The 20,191-nt window shown below is 41.4% G+C and overlaps 1 protein-coding gene and 1 long non-coding RNA gene across 3 annotated transcripts in view; both read left to right on the top strand.

Moving 5' to 3' along the window:
• The window catches only part of slc8a4a (solute carrier family 8 member 4a), a 108,698-nt gene extending 92,862 nt beyond the window's left edge, over positions 1-15,836 (top strand). The window contains exons 6-9 of the mRNA XM_072661596.1: positions 3,538-3,662; positions 4,219-4,318; positions 7,320-7,592; positions 9,034-15,836. Coding sequence (XP_072517697.1) covers positions 3,538-3,662; positions 4,219-4,318; positions 7,320-7,592; positions 9,034-9,413 — 878 coding nt within the window. The 3' untranslated portion in view covers positions 9,414-15,836. The remainder of the gene's footprint in view (positions 1-3,537; positions 3,663-4,218; positions 4,319-7,319; positions 7,593-9,033) is intronic.
• Positions 15,837-17,023: 1,187 nt separating this feature from the next.
• LOC140539338 (uncharacterized) lies at positions 17,024-19,785 on the top strand. Of its 2 annotated transcripts, none has more exons than XR_011977825.1 (3): positions 17,024-17,069; positions 18,544-18,636; positions 19,182-19,785. It is a non-coding gene; the product is annotated as an uncharacterized lncRNA (long non-coding RNA). The 2 variants fall into 2 exon arrangements; XR_011977824.1 differs by having other exon boundaries at positions 18,894-19,785.
• Positions 19,786-20,191: the final 406 nt, after the last annotated feature.

Raw genomic sequence — 20,191 nt, 5'->3', positions numbered from 1 at the left:
GCACTTTTAATGACAACTGCAGTCTCCAAATTATTCAACCCCATCATGACAAGCATCTTAGTACTTAGTAGAGCACTTTGTATTGTTATGACCTGCTGCAAATGTGATGCGTAGCCAGACACCAGCCTCTGGCGGCTTTCCTGAGGCTTCTGGCGGCTTTCCTCATTTCCAACATTTTTGGGTTTGTGTGCTGCAACCGCCTTCTTCTAAATATTTTTTATGCAGGTTCAAGTTAAGGGACTATGAAGGCCCCTTCAGGATCTTCCAGTACTTGCCTTGATGGACTTTGAGGGATGCTTGGGGTCATTGTCCTGTTGGAAGGTCCAATGATGCCCAAGTTTCAGCTTCCTCACAGAAGGCATGAGTCACTGAGGTTTTCTCCAAGAATTTCCTGATTCTTGGGTTGAATCCATCTTGCTCTCCACACACTGCAGGGTTCCAGTGCCAGAGGAAGCAAATCCGCCACAGAGCCACCCCCATCCTTCACTGTAGGCAGGGTATTCTTTTCAGCATATGCTTCATTCCTGCTCCTCCTGACATACCACTGAGGCGAAAAGTTCCAGTTTTGCTTCATCGCTCCACAGATCAGAATATCAAAACCTTTCGGGCCTATGGATCAACGGTAGGTCCTGTAAGATTCTGAAGTGGCCATCACAGCCTGACGTGACCCCCATAGAAAATATTTGGTGGGATATGAAGAAGGCAGTTTCAGCACACAAACCCATAATTATTATTGAACTGGAGGACATTGTCCATGAGGAATGGAAGATTCCTCAGGAATGCTGCCAGAAGCTGATGTCTGGCTATGCATCACGTTTGCAGCAAAAGGGTGCTGTACTAAGTACTAAAGACGCTTGTCATGAAAGGGTTGGATAATTCAGAGACTGTCGTCATTAAAACTAGTATCTTGTGTTGAATTTGGAGAGCACTTGTTCTATTAATGGTGTTGAAATTTTTCAATGGCTCTTGTTTGATTGGTTTATTGCAAACAGCTGCAAGTTTGTAAAACTTGTAACAGGGGGGTTGATCATTTCTTTTACAACTGTATGTTAATATAGTTTTTATTGTATCCTATTATGATATAATTATTGACAGAATACTGGAAAGTACTGAGATATATGTTTGAGTATATGCCCCCCCACCCCTTATGGTAAACAGATATGTGAAGTGGAGAGAGCGCCATAAATGCAAGTCAGGAAACAGGGTAAACGGAAAGCATTCAGACCTCAAATATTTTACATTATGCACAACATTGTTCATAAGTAAATCACATACACTTGAATAGTTGAACATTTTTGAGTGCATGAATAGCTGGAGGACGAGTCCCATCAGGACAGACAGTAATTGGTCTCAGCGTACGCGGCCATGTTGGAGCAGTGTCTTCGGGCCATTCTGCACATTAATTATACACTTACTGCTCTAATTTAATGTTCTTCGCCATGCTATTCAATTTGCCAAAGCTATTGTAGGATCCTATTAACTATGTTCTCTGCCTTAAATCTAAGTTTCTTTTTCCTGGATTCTCCTCTCACTCTCTCTCTCTCTCTCTTTCTCTCTCTCTTTCTTTTTGCATGCAAGGAGCAGATGCAGAGAAAATGTTTTTTGTTGATGTGCCTATATTTATATCTAGGCTATTGCAGATTAATTGATATGATGATTTATTGTTGTGGAAAAATCAAACAATCAAATACTCGGACACACAGAACCTTTAAGTAACATTTATTGAGAGCAACAAGCATTTAGATAATGACGGCTCTGCTCGCAGGCAGAGAACACTGGGTTATATATGATACGTTGGGATGCATCTTCCCCCTATATGGTTATAAGATGGTTATAAGTAATACTATTGGCGTGTTAGACAAAACTCTGCGTGGATCAGACTAAATCTAGAATTGGAAAGCCGCCGAGGCTGCACGTCTGCCATCAGGCCTATTTGTGTATTCTGCTGTGGACCTTGACAGCCGATGTGGTTTCAGCTCACTTCCTGTTGCTGGCTGGCCCACACTTGCGCACACAGCATACATCATCTTTCACCTCGTACACATACCTACACTTTAAGTTACCTTACAGGATCATCTTTTAAGAAGCAAATATGCCAGGGCCGGACATTATTAAGCAATGTAAGCTAAGTGAATATTTGCCTTCACATTTATGAAGTTGGTCATTTAGGCTGTAATATATTCAGCAGATTCTTACAAGTGGCACAAATCTGCTTATTAGTATTAATCCACAGAATAGCATGTCTTGTCTAAATTGTATGGTTGTATTACACAATCATAAGCTTGCCAGACATAAAATAAGTCACCTTGCGTGTTTAAGGTGGTAGTAACTTCAGGCTCCTGCTCCTGATGGCGTTGCACAAGGATGATGGGGCTATAAATACCTGCAGGGTATGCGACAGGATTCGTAGATTGAGAAGAGGTGGTACAGTGCAGTGAATGTGTCGTTCTTCACCAGCAGTGGCAGAAATCCCAGTCTACAGGAAATTCTCGCCAAAATTGTGTCCGAAAGACCAGACTGACGTACAGGGACGTTTCACGGCTTGTGAATGAAAATCGCTTTGCTTTTAGGCGAGAATTGTTTCTAGAGGTCAACACAGGTTTCTAGAGGTCCACACTCTGCATGGATCTGCATTTTCATTCACTAATCGTGAAACCCACCATTGTCCCTGTCGGTCAGTTTGGACTAGGATTTCTGCCACTGCTGGTAGACCTGTGTGACCGCATGCTTCCACACAACTGCAGATTCAGCTATTTCCTTCCACAAATCCAACGAGACTGCACTGTACCACCTTTTCTCAGTCCATGAATCTTGTTACACACCCCACAGGTATATATAGCCCAATCATCCTTGTGCAATGCAGGAGCTTGAAGTTACTACCACATTAACATGCAAGGTGACTCATCTTTGTATGAGGAGCTTATGATTGCTATGAAAACAGGAATATCTGATTGGTATCAGCCGATACTTAATATTAAGGTATTCAGATCTGACTGGGAGGCAAGAAACTTGATTGGGACATCCCAAGTTCTAGCTAAATTTAATCTGGACTGAATATAGACACTTATATTCTATCACATTCCAACACTAGGGATGTGCATTGGCAAGATGCTGGTGATACAATATGTATTACCCTACAGGGGTTATGGTTCAATATATTGCAATATATTGTGAGACTGTAAACAAGACAATAGGGAAACTGTCATAGTGTACAAAACACATCATCATTGCATAAAATGTGAGTAAAAGAACAGTTTTTTCAGTGCTTTCAGAACGGTGGGATCTGAAGACAGGGTTCAATACTGCTATCTAATGGCCGGGTTTAAAAACAGCACAAAATGAACCAATATCTCCCACCAATCTTTAATATAAACTATTAATTAAAAATCACAGTATGGTAATACAAAATATCACACGTCTTTAATATATTAATCATTTCTTACACCCCTAACCAACACTGGGTATCAGGATCAGTTGGGTACACATGACAATAAACTTCTAGGACATACCTAAAAGTAAGCTTTTCTTTCCCCACAGGAGATTCCAATGATAACAAGCCAGCAGTAGGGATTGAAGAAGAAGAGGTGGCTAAGATGGGCTGCCCGAGTCTGGGAGAGCACACCAAGCTGGAGGTGGTGATCGAGGAGTCGTACGAGTTCAAGGTACATCCTGAAAGTTGGACTAGATGTTTTGAATATCTGCAGGACAATGCAATATTTCTGACCCTGGAATTCACCCACTCATTCACTCACACACACACACACACACACACACACTTACACAATGCTAGTCCTCAGAGGTCACTGTTTTATTACTGTGTCTGGATTCCCTCCCACTCGTCCCCATGGTGACAGACTCCATACAGTGGGTCGGCCAGGTGGAGCAGCGCAGGGGATTTAGGAAAGATGTGAGACAGGCCCATCATGGCTCCCCATGGCTTCATCTACAAGATTACACAGCCCATGCCCTCTCAGAGGAAACAGACCTGAAGCAACAGACAGGATGACACAGGACAGAACGAAATCCAGAGGGGGGGGGGTGTTTTTTTCCAGCTGTGGCGCTTCCTCACTGTCCTCAAATCAGTTTAGCTGAGACCTCTCCCTGCACGGGCTGTCTGGAGGGCTAGATTAGTCATTTATGCAGCTCAATGTCACATTGGAGATGAGGTGAGCTGCTTCATATTTTACTGTGTGTGTGTGTTTGTACTTGTGCATTCAGAACACAGTGGATAAGCTGATAAAGAAGACTAACCTTGCATTGGTGGTGGGCAGCAGTAGCTGGAGAGAGCAGTTTGTCAGTGCTGTCACCGTCAGCGCAGGTCAGTGTCTCACTCACACACATCTCATTTCTTATCCATCAGTGTGTAATTGCTCCTCACTTCATTTATATTTATATGAAATACCTGCTTCATTATCTGATTCATGTCTAATGGCCTATCCACACTATCACCAGCCTTCCCTTTTCCCCTATGGGATGCCTTACAAAAGCTCTACCTAAATCCTACATGTCGTATCATTTATGTCACCCTGTAACCAAGGTCGGAAAGCACACAGGCACTTTGGCATTGACTTTGGCATTGATTAAAAACAAATAATATTTAGTTAATATTTTAAACAAATATTTTGTTTTTTTTTTTTAGTTTTTTTAGTTAACTATTTTAAAAACAAACAACTTAGGGAAATTATGGAAGTTGAGGAGTTGTGTAGTCTCAATTCCAGACTCAGCACTGAAAAGAGCGGCTCTTCAAGCTTCACCTTGGACACAACACAGTTGGCAGTAACAGAGTTGACATTTTCCACCATTTTGTGCCTTAACGCCATGTGCTAACCTCAAATTGGATTTCACAAATTGTGTCTAAAAATTATGGATTATCAACACATCGTTTATTAAAAATTGATTGAGAGTCACAGTAGATATCACAGTAAATTATTTGACCAATACTTTATATACTGTTTAAGTATCCTCAACATTTTATACACAATATATATATATATATATATATATATATATATATATATTTATTTATTTATTACTGCAGTGACATTTTACAGAACATAGGCCTTCTATGCAATAGAGTAAAAACAAAGAAAACAGAAATTTAGATTATTTAATGTCAAATTCAAGCTGAATGTATGAATTAGGAAGCATGGACAATCAGTACTTTGTGGAATGGGAGTCATTTAGTTACTATTGAGTATACAATATTAATAGTATTAATTAATAATCTACCCCAATTCTACAACGACCCTGCATGTGCATCAAGAAAGTGTAACCTGTTCTGCACCCCCACGCCAAAAATAACCAATATCAAGTTAGGATTAATATCAGTAAAGACAAATGTATTGCATATATCATGTAACATATGGAATGATGGACATGCTGATGGGTATTGTGTTTAATTGTCAATGTTTAAAGTGTAAAAATGTATAAGTTCCTGATTCTCAGTTATAGTTAGTATTTTGGCTGAAGAGCAGCACAGTACTGACGTCCTAATCATAAGTCATCATGGCGGTGCTTAACTCTGTTGACCACGGCAGTATTTTTACACATAATCTCAGTAACAGCCAATCAAAATTGTTATGTTAATGAGCTCATGCCTATTAACAACCAGTGAAAAGAAAATCTAGGTATCTAAATCTAAATCTAAATAGATTCCAAAAAAAGAAGCAGATATACTCTTAAAATATAGCAACCACTAAAAAATGGGACAAAAGAGCTAAATCTTTTGTGTAAACAAACAATAATATGCTGTAAAATGCAACAGAATTTGTTTGTTTTTTTTTAAAGCAGAAATCAGGGGTCAGTGCTTGACACACACCAAAAGTATGCTGAAAGTGAGTTGGTGATTTTTTTTATCCTGAAAGAGCAGCAGAATTACCCCTCATTCTGTATCCGTAAAGAGTTTTTCTTTTTTTGACGAAAGCTTGTTTGTCATTTTCAGTGCTGAATTAGCTGTAAGTTTAAAATCACCAATGTATTAAAATAATCAAATCTTTCACTTTAAGCGTGAAGAAGCGTGAAGTTTGCTTACTGTGAGCGTCCGTTTTTATCTGACCTCAAATAACTGAAGTTGCAAAAATGCTTTTAGGTGGAATCCAAGCTCCCAGTTGTCTTAAATGCAGCATTGGCTCTAAATAATGTAGTCAATCAGTCTAGCTGATGCTTGTGCTGAATTTATAAGGGTAATGCAGCTAACATTGGCAGGAATAGAAATGGAAGCTTCTATACAATAGTGCAGGAATAGTGCAGGCTAGGGCTGGGTGGAACAGCAGAAGTATCCCTTGTCCTGTATCTGTTTTTAAATTTGATTGGCTGGGGCTGAGCCATGTTCAAAGCTGTTGTAAAATGTTAGATACTGAAGTCTGTATTAATGTGCTCTGAAATCCTTCTTAAGCGAGTAAGGTTCCTCTCAGCTGCAGTTGCGATGTGAGTGGTCATGTTTGCTGTGAAGCTTAATCTGAACCGATTGACAAAAGTGCTTTAAAGTATGAGTCTGTTCGCACCTTGTATAAGCATGCATTAGTAGTGATTGGATTTTGCTTAGATTTACTGCATTAAAAAACCACACTCAGGACGCATTGTGATCAGATTACAGTCGGTCACAGAGATCAGAGATGCATCTTGGCCATATTTGTATTTACATTTACATTAAAGTCTTATCCAGAGTGACCAACGGCTAGAATCCTAAAGATACCAGTGACTAAACACAAAAGTCAGTATGGAGACCACAATGCTCGACACTCCACTTTGCCCAAGTACTCTTATATGGTCTATTTCTGATAGAGCCATTACGGGAATGTGTGAGCCACATTTGTTGTTCCGCTGCTATGTGGGAATTCCCACTGTTCCTCAAAACCCTTCACGATCACTCAGAGCCGCACCACCTTGGAAATAAAGCAGAAATTATGTATCTTTACTTGGAAAAGTAAGATTAGATTTCACACTGGAGACACATTTTAGTGAAAAATGTAAAGAGAAGCCAGATATGCATGTCTAAACCAGGTGTAAACAATCTCTATATGGCTTAATCAGCTATGTGTGTGTACATGCATCAAGACTTTTCTAATGTGTTTTTAAACATTAGAAAAAATATAGGTTCTCTTCTGAGTTGTACCAGAGCTCACACTCAATAAAACAGGGCATTAACCCTAGTTTATGAGTAAAGTATGGTATTACTGCACTCTGCACAGTAAATCAGCCGGCACCAAAGAACTGATTAATGAGGAGCATGAGGTTGAGGCTGTGCTGCTGTAAAAATATAACGTATAAGCAGACCACCACCATAAGCATTGCGTAACCTCCACGGCTGAATCCTCCAGGTGATGACGATGAGGAGGAGAGCGGAGAGGAGCGGTTGCCCTCTTGCTTCGATTACATCATGCACTTCCTGACCGTCTTCTGGAAGGTTCTGTTCGCCTTCGTGCCCCCCACGGAGTACTGGAATGGCTGGGCCTGTTTCTTCGTGTCCATTTCGCTCATCGGAGTGCTGACTGCCGTCACTGGAGACTTAGCCTCCCACTTTGGCTGCACCATCGGCCTGAAGGACTCTGTTACGGCCGTGGTGTTCGTGGCCCTCGGCACCTCTGTACCTGGTGAGTGTCCACTGAGATTCAGACACATATCGGGCAGGGTTTGTGTGTTCGCAAGCGTTTTGTCCTCTTTAGCTGCATTCAAGACTGAGTGAGAACTGGGAGGTCTCCAATCTCCAAATGGGAAAAATCTCCACAACATGCTTCTAATTACCTACAAATTTCCACTCTTGAAGTTTTGACCAAACTTTGAAGCTTTTTTTTTTGTCATTTTGGTGCTGCATTAGCAGTAAGTTACCATTTCCCACTGCCACGCTTAAAATCAGCCAAGTATTAAATTCACATCTGATAAGCAGTGACCCGAGAAGTCCCTCTGTCTCCAATGTTAACTACAGGGTGAGGGGATTATGCAGTGCATGCAGTCACGCTCAAAATTACTGGATATTTTATAAATCATGTGCATCTTTGTCATATAGTAAAAGTAGAGGTGCTTCAAATGGTTCTTTGAGCAATGCCATAGAAGAACCATTAAGTGTTTGTAATAGAGATTAGTGAGCATGAAGAACCTTTAAAATGTCTGTAGAATCTTCTCTTGATGTAAAGGTTCTTTACCAGTTCCAATGTAAAGGTTTACTCAGACATGGTTCCTTAAGGAACCAAAAGTGGTTCTCCTATGGGGTTACTCCACTAGACAATTTAAACAAGCTTGTCCTACAGAACAAGAAATCTCTATAAGTAAAGTCTATGCAGTTTAATTTTTGATGTTTTTGGCATGTAGTTTCCACTGTGCTAACTGCCATATACCATTGTTTGGCCACCTCTGGTTAAATTATGTGGTGGTTGTCTGTATGAATATGCACCAGTCAGACATTACATTAAAACCACTGACAGGTGAAATGACACCTGATATACTGTCTGGCTAAAGATATACATGGCTGGGATATACATATTAGGCAGCATATGCACAGTCAGTTTTTGAAGGTGATGTGTTGAAAGCAGGAAAATAGGCATACGCATAAGGCTCTGAGATACTTTGACAAAAGACAAATAGTGATGGCTGGATGACTGGGTCAGAGGATTTCCAAAATCAGGCAGGTCTTGTGGGGTGTTCCAAGTATGCAGTGGTCTGTGCCTACCTAAACTTGTCCCAGGAAGGACAATCAGTAAACCAGGGACGGGGTCATGGGTGCCCAGGGCTCACAGATGAGCGTGTGGAGCAAAAGCTTTTCTGGTCCGATCCTACAGAAGAGATCCTGTAGTACAAACTGCTGAAATGTTCATGCTAAATAAGTCTTGTGAAGGCCATGACTTGATGAGTTTGAACTATTTTGGTGGCATGAGGGCAGGGCCTACACAATGTTAGGCAGGTGGTTTTAATGTTATGGCTGATTAGCATTAATTAACCTACATCTTGGTTGATTGACAGCATTTGGGGTAACAATTTTTAACCCTCTCTCTCTCTCTCTCTCTCTCTCTCTCTCTCTCTCTCTTCACTCCTCCCCAGACACCTTTGCTAGCAAGGTTGCGGCCATCCAGGACCAGTACGCAGACGCTTCCATCGGCAATGTGACTGGTAGCAACGCGGTCAACGTCTTCCTGGGCATCGGCGTGGCGTGGACCATCGCCGCTGTGTACTGGAACAGTAAGGGTCAGCAGTTCTCAGTGCCACCTGGCTCGCTGGCCTTCTCTGTTACTCTCTTCACCATCCTGGCCCTCCTGTCTGTTCTCACGCTGCTCTATCGCCGCCGGCCCTCCATCTCCGCCGGAGAGCTCGGGGGCCCGCGGACCGCCAAGCTGCTGACCGTCCTGCTCTTCCTCTCCCTCTGGCTCATCTACATCTTGCTGGCCTCACTGGAGGCCTACTGCCATGTGCCTGGCTTCTGAGAGCAAGAGAGAAACAGACACAGAGAGAGAGAGAGCAAGTGAGAGAAAGCGAGAGAGCTTTCCTTCCTGTGTAACCACCTGATTATTCTCCCTCTCTCTGCTGTTGTGACATAACTGTATCTATAAGGTGTCCAAATTGAGTGTTTACATTTGTTATTGCGGATAATTAAGTGTTGTTGGGACGGGAGCGGTTCCTTCTCGCTAATGCTGACGGGAAAGATCTCTAGCTTGGCGCTAGTGTAGAGGGGAGCGTAGAAATTTGCTGTATTTGGAGGGGACTCGCGCTGAAACTGGAGGGAACCCATGCACAGACACTGTTCACTACATGGTTTACTCTTGGGTGTGCCAGCACCTTCAAATTCAGAAACGACCACATGGACAAAAAAAAAATCCATTCCAAAAGGTGTATCCTTTGCATCAGGACCATACCGTTTGTTTGTTTTTTTACCCCAGGCAGTTTCACACTCCTCTTCTGAGTATTTGCATCATTCTACATCTATTGCTCTGTGTCAGTGCACTCATTCCTAAAGCAGCACTGTGGATCATCCACAGGTTCCTCAAGCTTTGAGATCAGAAGATCACTGACCATCCATCTTCTTCTCCCGAATACCTCCCATAAGACCATATTTACACGCTCAGAGGGCACTGCCTGTCCCAAACGCTTCCTCCTATTCTGCCAGTTTCCTTCCCGTTTCTACTCTCTTCCACTGTTAAGTGCTCGTCTTGTGCAGCGTGTTTTTTTCTGGGCGAAAAATACGTTCTAATTTTTGTTTATTTATTTATTTATTTCTGACATTTTTAGTAAGAAACAAAATGATGGAATGTGAAAAACTAACTTACGCTGTTCTTTGGGCAGTTTTGCCGCAAAAAAAGAGAGCACAACTTGCATGGCACAAGAGTTAGAGTTGTCCAATCGAGACCAAAAGTAACAAGGTAAAGGGTGGAAATCCTAAAGGCGTTGGTGTACATTCATTAACTGATTGGTGATATTTATTATTCTGACTTATATATTATGTGTTCAGGAATATTGTGGGCTGTATGTGTGAATGGGAATGTATTGGACAGGGAATGTGGGACTAAGGATATAGTGTGTCAGTGTGGGGTGGGCCATTCTATCAAATTATTGTTCAAAGTCTTGTAAGTAGGACTATGCTCATGTGAATAGAAGGAAGGTGAATGGTAGCCGAGAACAGGGACTGGTGTGTTTAACACTGCCACAGATACACTTAGAGGCTGTTTACACCTTAAATCAGCATGCATTTTCAGAGATCAGATCACAAGTGTCCAATCTCGTCAACCACCGATCAGAGCCAGAGACGGTGCTTGACCACATTCAGCACAAGTGTACACAAGTTATGTAAGCACAGCACTTTTCTACAGATGAAGTTGGATGTCTGGCACTGTGAAAGAATGACGGGCAGAAAACGCAATCAGGCACAGTTCTTCTTCACCAGTCTTCACTTCTTCTCTCTTCAATAAAGACCTCTGGATAGCAGTGGCCCTGACTGCTGCAGAAGTCACAGCATCTCCAAGTAAATGCGTTCACCTCTGCCAAACCTGACGATTCACTACTTGTTTTAAATGGTTTCTTCCAAAATTTGACGCTGTACAGTAAAATGGTAAAACTGAAATGACGTCCGTATCCGTTTTTTATACGGAAAGTAAATCTGGATGTCATCTGGTCAAACGAAAAGTATTAGCAGAGTCAGTCAGTTTTACTGTCATTTCTTCTCATTGCCGACATGTTAAGAGAAGAACGAAAGGCAGTTCTGCCAGAAGACTCCGGAGGCAAGCGTTCAAGAAGTGAACTGCAATCTTCACCTAAATTGCAAGTTTGATTGAGAGCAGTATTTAAAGACTAATGTCTGTGGCGTAGGCCCCGTCATCAGCCCAGGTCTGGGACCAAACGAAATGTCAGCATGTGACAGCAGTAAAGTAGGCGTGTGAGTAGAGGTCTTTTAAAGACAGGTGAAAGCAGGTCGAGGTAAAGGCGACATAGCGTTAGAGTCACCTTTGCTGAGACTGTCATTTCTGTAAACATAATCTGGCCAATATGTATCCAGATACAATCCAGACTATAACGCATGTAAATGCAAAGTGTAAACAAGCTCATACACACACACAAAGTTTTAGTGTCCTTTTCCTCCTAGTTCCATGAGCTTTCAAGGAAATCGTCAGTATCAGTAATGCTCTACTATGGTGTAATCAGTGTTGATGCACTTAATGGCGGTACTGCACCGTTTGTTTCTTATTTTATTATTTCTACTTTGACTTGTTGAAATGCCTTTAAATTGCATTTGATTGTGTTGCAATTACGGTTAACTTTTTTACTGCAGAATTAGACTGGACCGTTTTTTTCTTTATCTTTTAAACATGGGGCCCTAATCTACACCCCATTAATCCAGCCCTGTTCATCATTAACCAAGCACCGACTCCTCCAGACAGCATCAGCGCTGTTCATTCCGGCCTATGTAAATGCTTAGTGCATTTCGGATGATGAATCAGTTACTTCCATCTGTTCCTTAACTAATGAGACTTGGTCCAGTTCCAGTCACCCAGAAGTTTATCTGGCTGTTAGATCAGGTTCAGTCCCCTCTCTCTCACTCTCTCCATATTACTGTATCCCTGTGGCAGATAAAGCCCCAGTGAAGAGTTTTCAGATATAATAAAATCATGTACAGGGTGTTTATTCTGTCCCATTTTCCACCAGTACCTATCAGCCATCTGCTGCGGCTGGCCTCGGACATATGCTTTAGGTAGTGCTCGGGATGCTCCAGGCAGAAAGTTCTACTGACGCTTAGTGGTCCCATTAGGCTAGCGCTTGCAAACTTTTTAGAGCACCCTTAGCTAAACTCATTGAGAACTCATGAAAAACCTTGATGTTGCTTCGAGGTAGGGTTTTATAGTTCCTCCTTCTGCTACCTGCTTGTCTCAGGGACCCACAAACAGAGAGGGAGAGAGAGAGTCTTGGATTAAAAGTGCTTGTTCATTTTCGAGTCTGGAAGGGGCTTGTATTATTCGCCCAAGTTCTACACTCTTGTGTTTTGCCCAAGTTTTAGACTCCTGAACTTCCTTCTCATGCACTCGAGAATTAAAGTTGAAGTTTATGTAAGTGCTAAATGCCATCATAGCAAGTCCTCAAGGCTGCATGTCTGCAAGTGTATATAAAGTCCCAGATTCCCAGGTTGACATTTGTTCAAATTCACAATATCACACTGCAGTCAATATCCTGGCTTCTGTGGATAAGTCTTTCTGTGTTTAGCATTATTTTAGATGTTTTAAAGTAAAAATACAAGTTTACGTCCAGAGACATTGTCTTATTCTTTTGACAAGATACTTTAATGCGTTTCAAGCTTTACACTGTATGGACACAAGTATTAGGACACATGCTCATTCCTCTTTCCTTCCTGAATCAAGGGTATTAAAAAAAATTCTCTAACTGTCTCTACTAGAGAGCACTTTGGAGCAATGTCTTGAGGATTTGATGGCATTCAGCGACAAGAGTGTCAGAATATTGGATGACCACCACCCCACTTCATGGCCAGCTCCCCAATCCATTCCAGAAGTATCAGATGGTGCACTATCATTATTTCAGAGAACACAGTTTCACTGCTCCCCAGCTCAATACTTGGGGGGCTTTATACCCCTCTAGCCCACGTCTGACATTAGGCATTGTGCCAATAGATTTGTGTATCTGCTCCAGATTCCTATTCTCTACCAGGACTAGACAAGCTGTGTGCATTTGCACATCTGTGTCAACAATGGGTGCACCTAAAAATAGCTGAGTGCATTCATTAGAAGGGGTGTCCACAAACATTTGGATATATAGTGTAAAATAAGCAAAATCCTGAAATAAATATTCCATATTCGTATAACATTTTTAAACATTCGATACCTGGAGGAGCTGAAGTTTGCATCCCTCGAAAGCTCTCTGGAAGACTGTAAAAAGTCTTTATGAACAGAGAAATCAGATATGCAGCCCTCTGGCCTCTGGAAGTCTGAGAAAGGCCAGAAATTTTGACTGTTAGGCTGGGTGTTAATGAAAACCACTAGCGCTTCTGTTTCCTGAAACCTTTGCGTGACCTAAAAAGGGCTGGAAAACTTCCAGACACGTTTATGAACCCCAACTTTACCATGACTCAAGCCAGACCGACGTTTTACATGAAACCAGGCAACAAAAAAAGAGAGTGAAAAGAAAGAAAGTGCGCAGAGGGAGTATTTTTAGTGCTTCTTGTTGCTAGGCGACATCTCAAAGAGTCATTGTCTTTCTGTCACTGTGTTGTCTGGTGTCAGTGTGCTGGGGTGGGCGTGTTGCGGGCGTAGGGGGGGCAACAGACTTCTAATCTCTTTTTGAGGTCACTGCAGTCTACCCGCCCACACCTTCCCCACACCCCAACTTGTTGCACAGAGGGTTCACAAATCTAAAGCACCAGTGCAATCCCGAGCAGCCCTGATGGATTCCTTTGAGTTTGAAGTGTGGCGCAGTGTGCGGGGGAATGCAGGTAGCTGGACTGCGGCACAGCGGGTCCCACATGTGCCACAATAAGCGTGCTGACGTGGCTTTGCATGGCTCTTTGGTGCTCATTTAGACAAAAATAGCAAAAACAGATCCTAGATCAGCACTCTTTGGTGTTTAGGGAATGAGGAAGCGAGGGATTTCAGAGCAGCTCGGAGCATGATTCTTTCAGCACAGCCGTTTCTTCTCGCTTATCCCTCCAGAGCAAATGATAGGCTTCAGTTACTAATGGAGTTGGGAAATCAGAATGTGTGACTTGAATATGCCTTGTCCTTCAGGGGTAAAGAGGGGTTTCTTTCATTTAAGCGCGGATAATAGCACTTAGACTAAAGGATTCTGAGGATATGCGGTCACTGGTCATTAGAGGTGTATGGTTGGGTACATAGCTGACACACGCCATGTCTTTATGCCAAGTTATTAAAGGAATACAGTGATTTTCAACCTAATCTCTATCTGTCGCACCTGTTGCATAAAGTCGATTACCATAGACTGTATTGTCCCTGTACTCAGAAAAGAACAGAAAGAACTGACTCGTGGGTGGGAAAGGGACATTGTTGGATATTGTGGGGATGGAAAAGGGACATTTTTGAGTAATGCTGGGATGGGAAGGAACATTGCTCGGTAATACAAGAATGGGGAAGGGACACTGTTGGACAATTTAGGGACAGGGAAAAGACATTGTTGGGCTTGGGAAATGGGAAATGGGCATTGTTGGGTAATGCTGTGATGGGGGAAGGAACAGTGTTGGGTTATGCAGGGATGTTGAAGGGACATTGTTGGGTGATGCAGGGATGTTGAAGGAACAGTGTTGGGTTATGCAGGGATGTTGAAGGGACATTGTTGGGTGATGCAGGGATGTTGAAGGAACAGTGTTGGGTTATGCAGGGATGTTGAAGGGACATTGTTGGGTGATGCAGGGATGGAGTGAGGATGGTGTTAAGTGATGCGGAGATGGGGAAAGGACATTGCTGGGTAATTCAGGGATGGGGACAAATGGTGTGGGGTAATGCAGAGATTGAAAGGTGTTGAACTTTTTAGGGATGGGAAGGAAATGGTGAAGGGTTGTGTTGGGTAATTTGGGGATGGAAAAGGGATGGTGTAGAGTAATGCAGGAATGGATGGTGCACAGAGTTGGGTAGTTGTGGGATGGTTAAGGGATAGAGGCATGTCAGAGAGAGTTAGGACGGGAACAGATGTTCCTCTCCGTACAGCTCCATTCTATACATGCAGCAGAGGTTAGGTTGAAAAACTAAAGTAAAACCAAGTATTGCTTTAAACTCCTGTATGCTGGATCAAGCCGGAGCGCTTCAGCTGTTACGACAGACAGAGCACAAATTCTCTCCCAAAAAAAAAGAACTAAAAACAGCTCAGTTTTTATAGCCGTCTTTCTCGTTTCAGATGCCACAGCTGTTGGCTAAAAGCCATGTTTTGTAATGCCATAGATTATTACCATTATCAGACGATCAAGCACAAGGCAGTGTAGTACAGTACGGTGTTGCCAGAGCACGACCCCTGCCCTCATGCCCACGTACATGATTTCTCTCTCACTCGCGCGCACACACACACACACAAACACACATACAGATCCTCTGAGTATATGAGAGATGGGTGTCGTCTTTTACTTGCATGCTTGTTTCATTGCCGTGCGTCAGTTTGCTAACGTGTGCCGTGCGTATCTCAAGTCTGTCCGTCACACACGTGCTGTTGTGATCCTTCGAAACTTAAAGCATGTCTTTTCTACGTGTGTTCGTCTTTTTAAGCTTGAATCTTTTTTTTTCCTTTGATCGCGACACTGAAACATTTACAAAAGTGACAATGAAATATTTACAGAAGTGACAATTTGTGCTTGCGTTTTGTATGTATCACCATTTGATAAATTACTGCTTTAAAAGACATTGTTTTCTAAATGCCAAGTGTTCTTAATTTAAGTATATGATATTACTGTCTTGAATTCTGTACTGTACTGAGGACAAATTTATATTTTGGGTAAACAAATCACAATGAAGTGCTACAGGCAGTATGTGACTATTATCATCACAAAAAAAAAACTAACTTATGTTGAATTAACACTATAAGTTTGTATGTGTGCGTGTAAGAAAGGGTATGAATTTCTGTCGACTCACTGAAGTTGTCCTGTACAGGTGAACTGTTTGCCAAAAGGGGAATGGAGAATGTCTCTATTTGTAGTGCATAATAATTGGTTTCTTATTTTATTTATTTAAGACTAAATTCAATTAAATGGAATTGTATATTATACAGTTACAGTGAGTCCTCCATTGTCTTTCATTGTAGTCAAGGGTCTACCTGGATACAGCAGCATGTAAAGGTTTGGTCAAACTTTCTGTAACTGTCGATAGTTAAGTAAGTAGATGATACCTGCACAAGTCCTGCCACCACAAAATTCAGGGGCAGCGGCGGGCTGATGAAGGTAACGTCTAACTTTTCTGCCTTGATAAGAAAAGGTATGTTTGGAGGACAAAAGGGTGTAGAAATTCATGAGAAGAAAATCTTTCAAACTGTTAAGCGCAGGATGGATGGATCATTCCATCAAAAATGAATATTTTTTTGGAATGATTTTTGTATCAATAGGAATGGAATTTGAGACGTGTGATTTATTGATTTATTGAAGGGGATCATATGTATGGGTTGGGTAATTGGTGGTCCACATTGGGGAGAAAATAAGTGGAAAATTGGATAAATAATAAAAATAAGAAATCTACATTATTTTTGAACAATAACACTGTAGTGTTTCCAAGACTTGAATCTGAATTTGATTTATTGAATTTGTGCAGCAAGATATTTTTTCGTTAACACTATTTTCTCATGTTTAAAGGTTTGATGTTGAATCTGATCTGTCTGACTTGGCTTGAATAATTTGCATGTGATTTATCATTCTAAATGAATTAATAAAATATTTTTTTTATTTAAGTTAGTTTTATAAAATGCACAAATTCAGTGAATCAAATTCAGATTCAAGTCTCAGAAACACTCAACATCCGGGTACGTAGGAAAAGCAAACGAACACTGAGTCACTCGTCGCCGTTTCAGCCAATCAGCGGTCACCAAAAAACGCGCGCTTGAAGAGATTCCAAACGAGAAGAAGCTCCTCTCAGCTCCTCTCTGCTCCTCTCAGCTCTCAGGTAAGAAGCAGTTCAGTACTTTGTCGCAGTTTAAGTGCATATGTATTATTTTGATATTTATGCGCTCTGTATTTTAACTGTTCGTGCCTCAGACACAGTTAGTTTGTGAGCTGGCTGGTAAAGCCAACTGTCTAGCGTTGACTCCTAATGGCGCCGAATTGAAGCGCAGGTCAGTTGAGCTGTGAGCAGTTAAACGTTTAACTGACGAGAAGGTGTGAGAAGGTGATGTTTCTGTGAAGATACGGGTTAACGTCCTGTCTTTGCTTCCTCTTTACCTTAGTACACACATTTATTAGCCAGTACAGGTCACCCTGCCCTGCCCTGCCCTGCTCCTGCTCACTGTGCTAACGTTTGAAAAAAACCCGGATGAAGGCTTCCTTGCTCCACGTTTACGAAGCTCAGTTTTGCATGTTTGTTGTTATTGCATCTCAGGTTTACCTTAGGTGGTGAAAACACAGTAAACTGTAAGTATATATCATAGCTAACTCATTGAGGTTACTTTTAGTGAAAGACTAGCTATAATTATTCTTAGCGTGAAGTCACTGTGGTATGAGATTATTATAAATCACATCATTTATTTGTATAGCGCTTTTTACAGCTGTTGTCACAAAGCAGCTTTACACAATCAGTAATTAGTAAAAAGTCAAGAAATCAGCAGCACAAGAGGACATGTAACATCTAAGACCCTCAGTGAGCAAGTCAACAGCAAGTGGCAAGGAAAAACTCCCTCAGAGCTGGAAGAAGAAACCTTTGAAGGAACCAAGACTCACAAGGAGGACCCATCCTCCATTGATCAGAGCTATTTATACATTATTGACAAGTTAACCACCCAAACTGTTGTACTGCTCAGATGTGCAACATATTCTTAATCATAATATAATAATCATGGTGTAGTATAATTTAATATAGTCATGGCAATGATGGTCAGAGTATGAGAGTAATGATGGCTAATAGTGGTAATATCAATAGTGGCAGATGGTTAAGAGTCCATTTAGGTTACAGCATGGTGATTAGGCAGGTAACAGTGGTAGGAGGGTGTGCAGCTGGTCTGACGCAGTTAAAGGGTTGTCTTCGAGCAGGTTGGGCTGGATGAGTGGGTGAACGTTTACTCAGAGAAGGTAAAGAGACAGAGTTAGTTCTGACACAATTATAACACAACTGTGTGTGTGCGTGCATATATTTATGTAAACAAATGTTACACAATAGTTTACATAGTTTTTTAGGCTACTTTCATCCAAGAATACACCACCAGGTTGCAGAGCAGACTTCAGCAGCCCTAACTGTAATTCCTCTGAACTGGATTACTTAGTTCCCCCAAGAGTGGACTTTACATAATGCAGTCCAGGATGCTGACGTCTTCCCTGCCGATGCCTGTGAAGCTTTGAGGCAACCACACAGTCCGTTACAGACTGAAAAGAGGACTCCACAATCCTCTGCTGTGGTGAAAATGATTGGTCTCTCTGAACGTTTACAGTTTCAAGTTCCAGGAGAACTTCTTGAGCTTTTTGTACCAGCTACAGCTGGAGGTCTTCATGGATGGGGTGAGGAAATTTGGCTGGCCCTACAAGTGAGTAAAATGCTCTTATGTTCCACTCACTGGCCACATAAAGCTCTACCTACCTTTTAGCTTCACTATATAGGTGTGTAGTTACAGACTTTAGTTCATCTAGTAGAAAAGCAGGCGTAAGCAGTGGCAGTTCTTTGTAAGGATTTTTTTTGTTTTGTTTTACTACATGATCTTCAGGACATATACGTCAGGAAAATACTTTAGCCACCACAATAGTATGTATATTATATAAGCCGATGTTTTTCACCCTTTCATAGAATTAAACTTCTGGCAAGATGTGTGGACTGCAGTCACATTTTTATGATGTACTTTATAGTCTGGAAGAAGATTTTTGTTGTTGGGAATACATTTCTTCAAAAGCTCAAGGAGGTCTAACACTTGATCAGTTATAGCACCTGGGCATGTTTCAGACTCCAGTAAGGAAACCGGAGCCATAGAAGGTATTATTGTGTAGTGCTACTACTGCTTACCTACTCCATTCACAGTTGATGCATAACTCCCCTTTGTGTTTCCTTTATCCATCCTGCTCCCCACCCTTCAATCAGGCGATTATCGGGCAGTGTGTGGACAAGCCTAATCAAGGTGGTGGCGTTCCAGAACGGGACTGAATTCTAACAGCAGAGGACATGGAAGCCCTACAGCTTTCCTTTTACCCACTTTCACAACATGCACCCATTTAGCCTACTATTGTTCCTTTACTGGCATTTCATTGCAGAAATATGGTATAAATTTATTCCCATGACAAATGACCAGGCAGTGAGAAATACATTGTAAAAGAAAATATGTATTTGTTTATACTTTGAAGAGAACAAATAACTACTGATATGTTAGGACACCCCTGTTCTGCTGTTCAATCCACTGTTACACATAAGACATTAGCTGATTGACATGGACCAATGTTGGACAATGTTTGCAGTACAGATGTGGCCAATCACAAGATAAATGTAGGATTGAATGATTTGCTGTCCTTAACAATCAAACAGTTTGAAGAAAAAAAAAACAAAATGTACACACAAACATTGTATTGCTATTACTGCTGACTAGAATTTAGTACAAAACTTTTTTTTTAACTGTACATCTACTATGCAAGACAACAATTAGTCTTTTAAAAAAAAAAAAAAAAAGCTAACATGCAAACCTGAAAAAAGGAAGTAGGAAATGGGCAAAAAAAAAAAAAGAACTTCACACATGGCCTTTAGGTCCAAAGCTTTTTTTTGTGTGTGTTGCACATCGTGCATGTAGATGGCACTCTTTCCACATTGCTTGCTGTCAACTATGCATGATTGCAGAAACAATGAGTCAAAACATGCAAAAAAAAAAGACATCCTGGAGCTCCAAAGTACTTTTGTGTTCTGAGACTAAAACCAGACAGCTAGCAAACAAACAAAAATCCAGAAGTTGCTAAGGGTTTATCTTTCATAAGATACGGTTTAATTGTTAACCAGCATGTTGAATGTCATGAACGGCCTGCTCTTCAGCAGGAAACCCACTATAACAGATTTGTAAACTACAATTATATTAAACAACCCCGAGAATATCCACTAGTGTTGCTAGG

This window comes from Salminus brasiliensis, chromosome 18, assembly GCF_030463535.1.
Source record: "Salminus brasiliensis chromosome 18, fSalBra1.hap2, whole genome shotgun sequence".
Lineage (NCBI taxonomy): Eukaryota > Metazoa > Chordata > Actinopteri > Characiformes > Bryconidae > Salminus > Salminus brasiliensis.
This window is presented reverse-complemented; position numbering and strand designations above follow the sequence as displayed.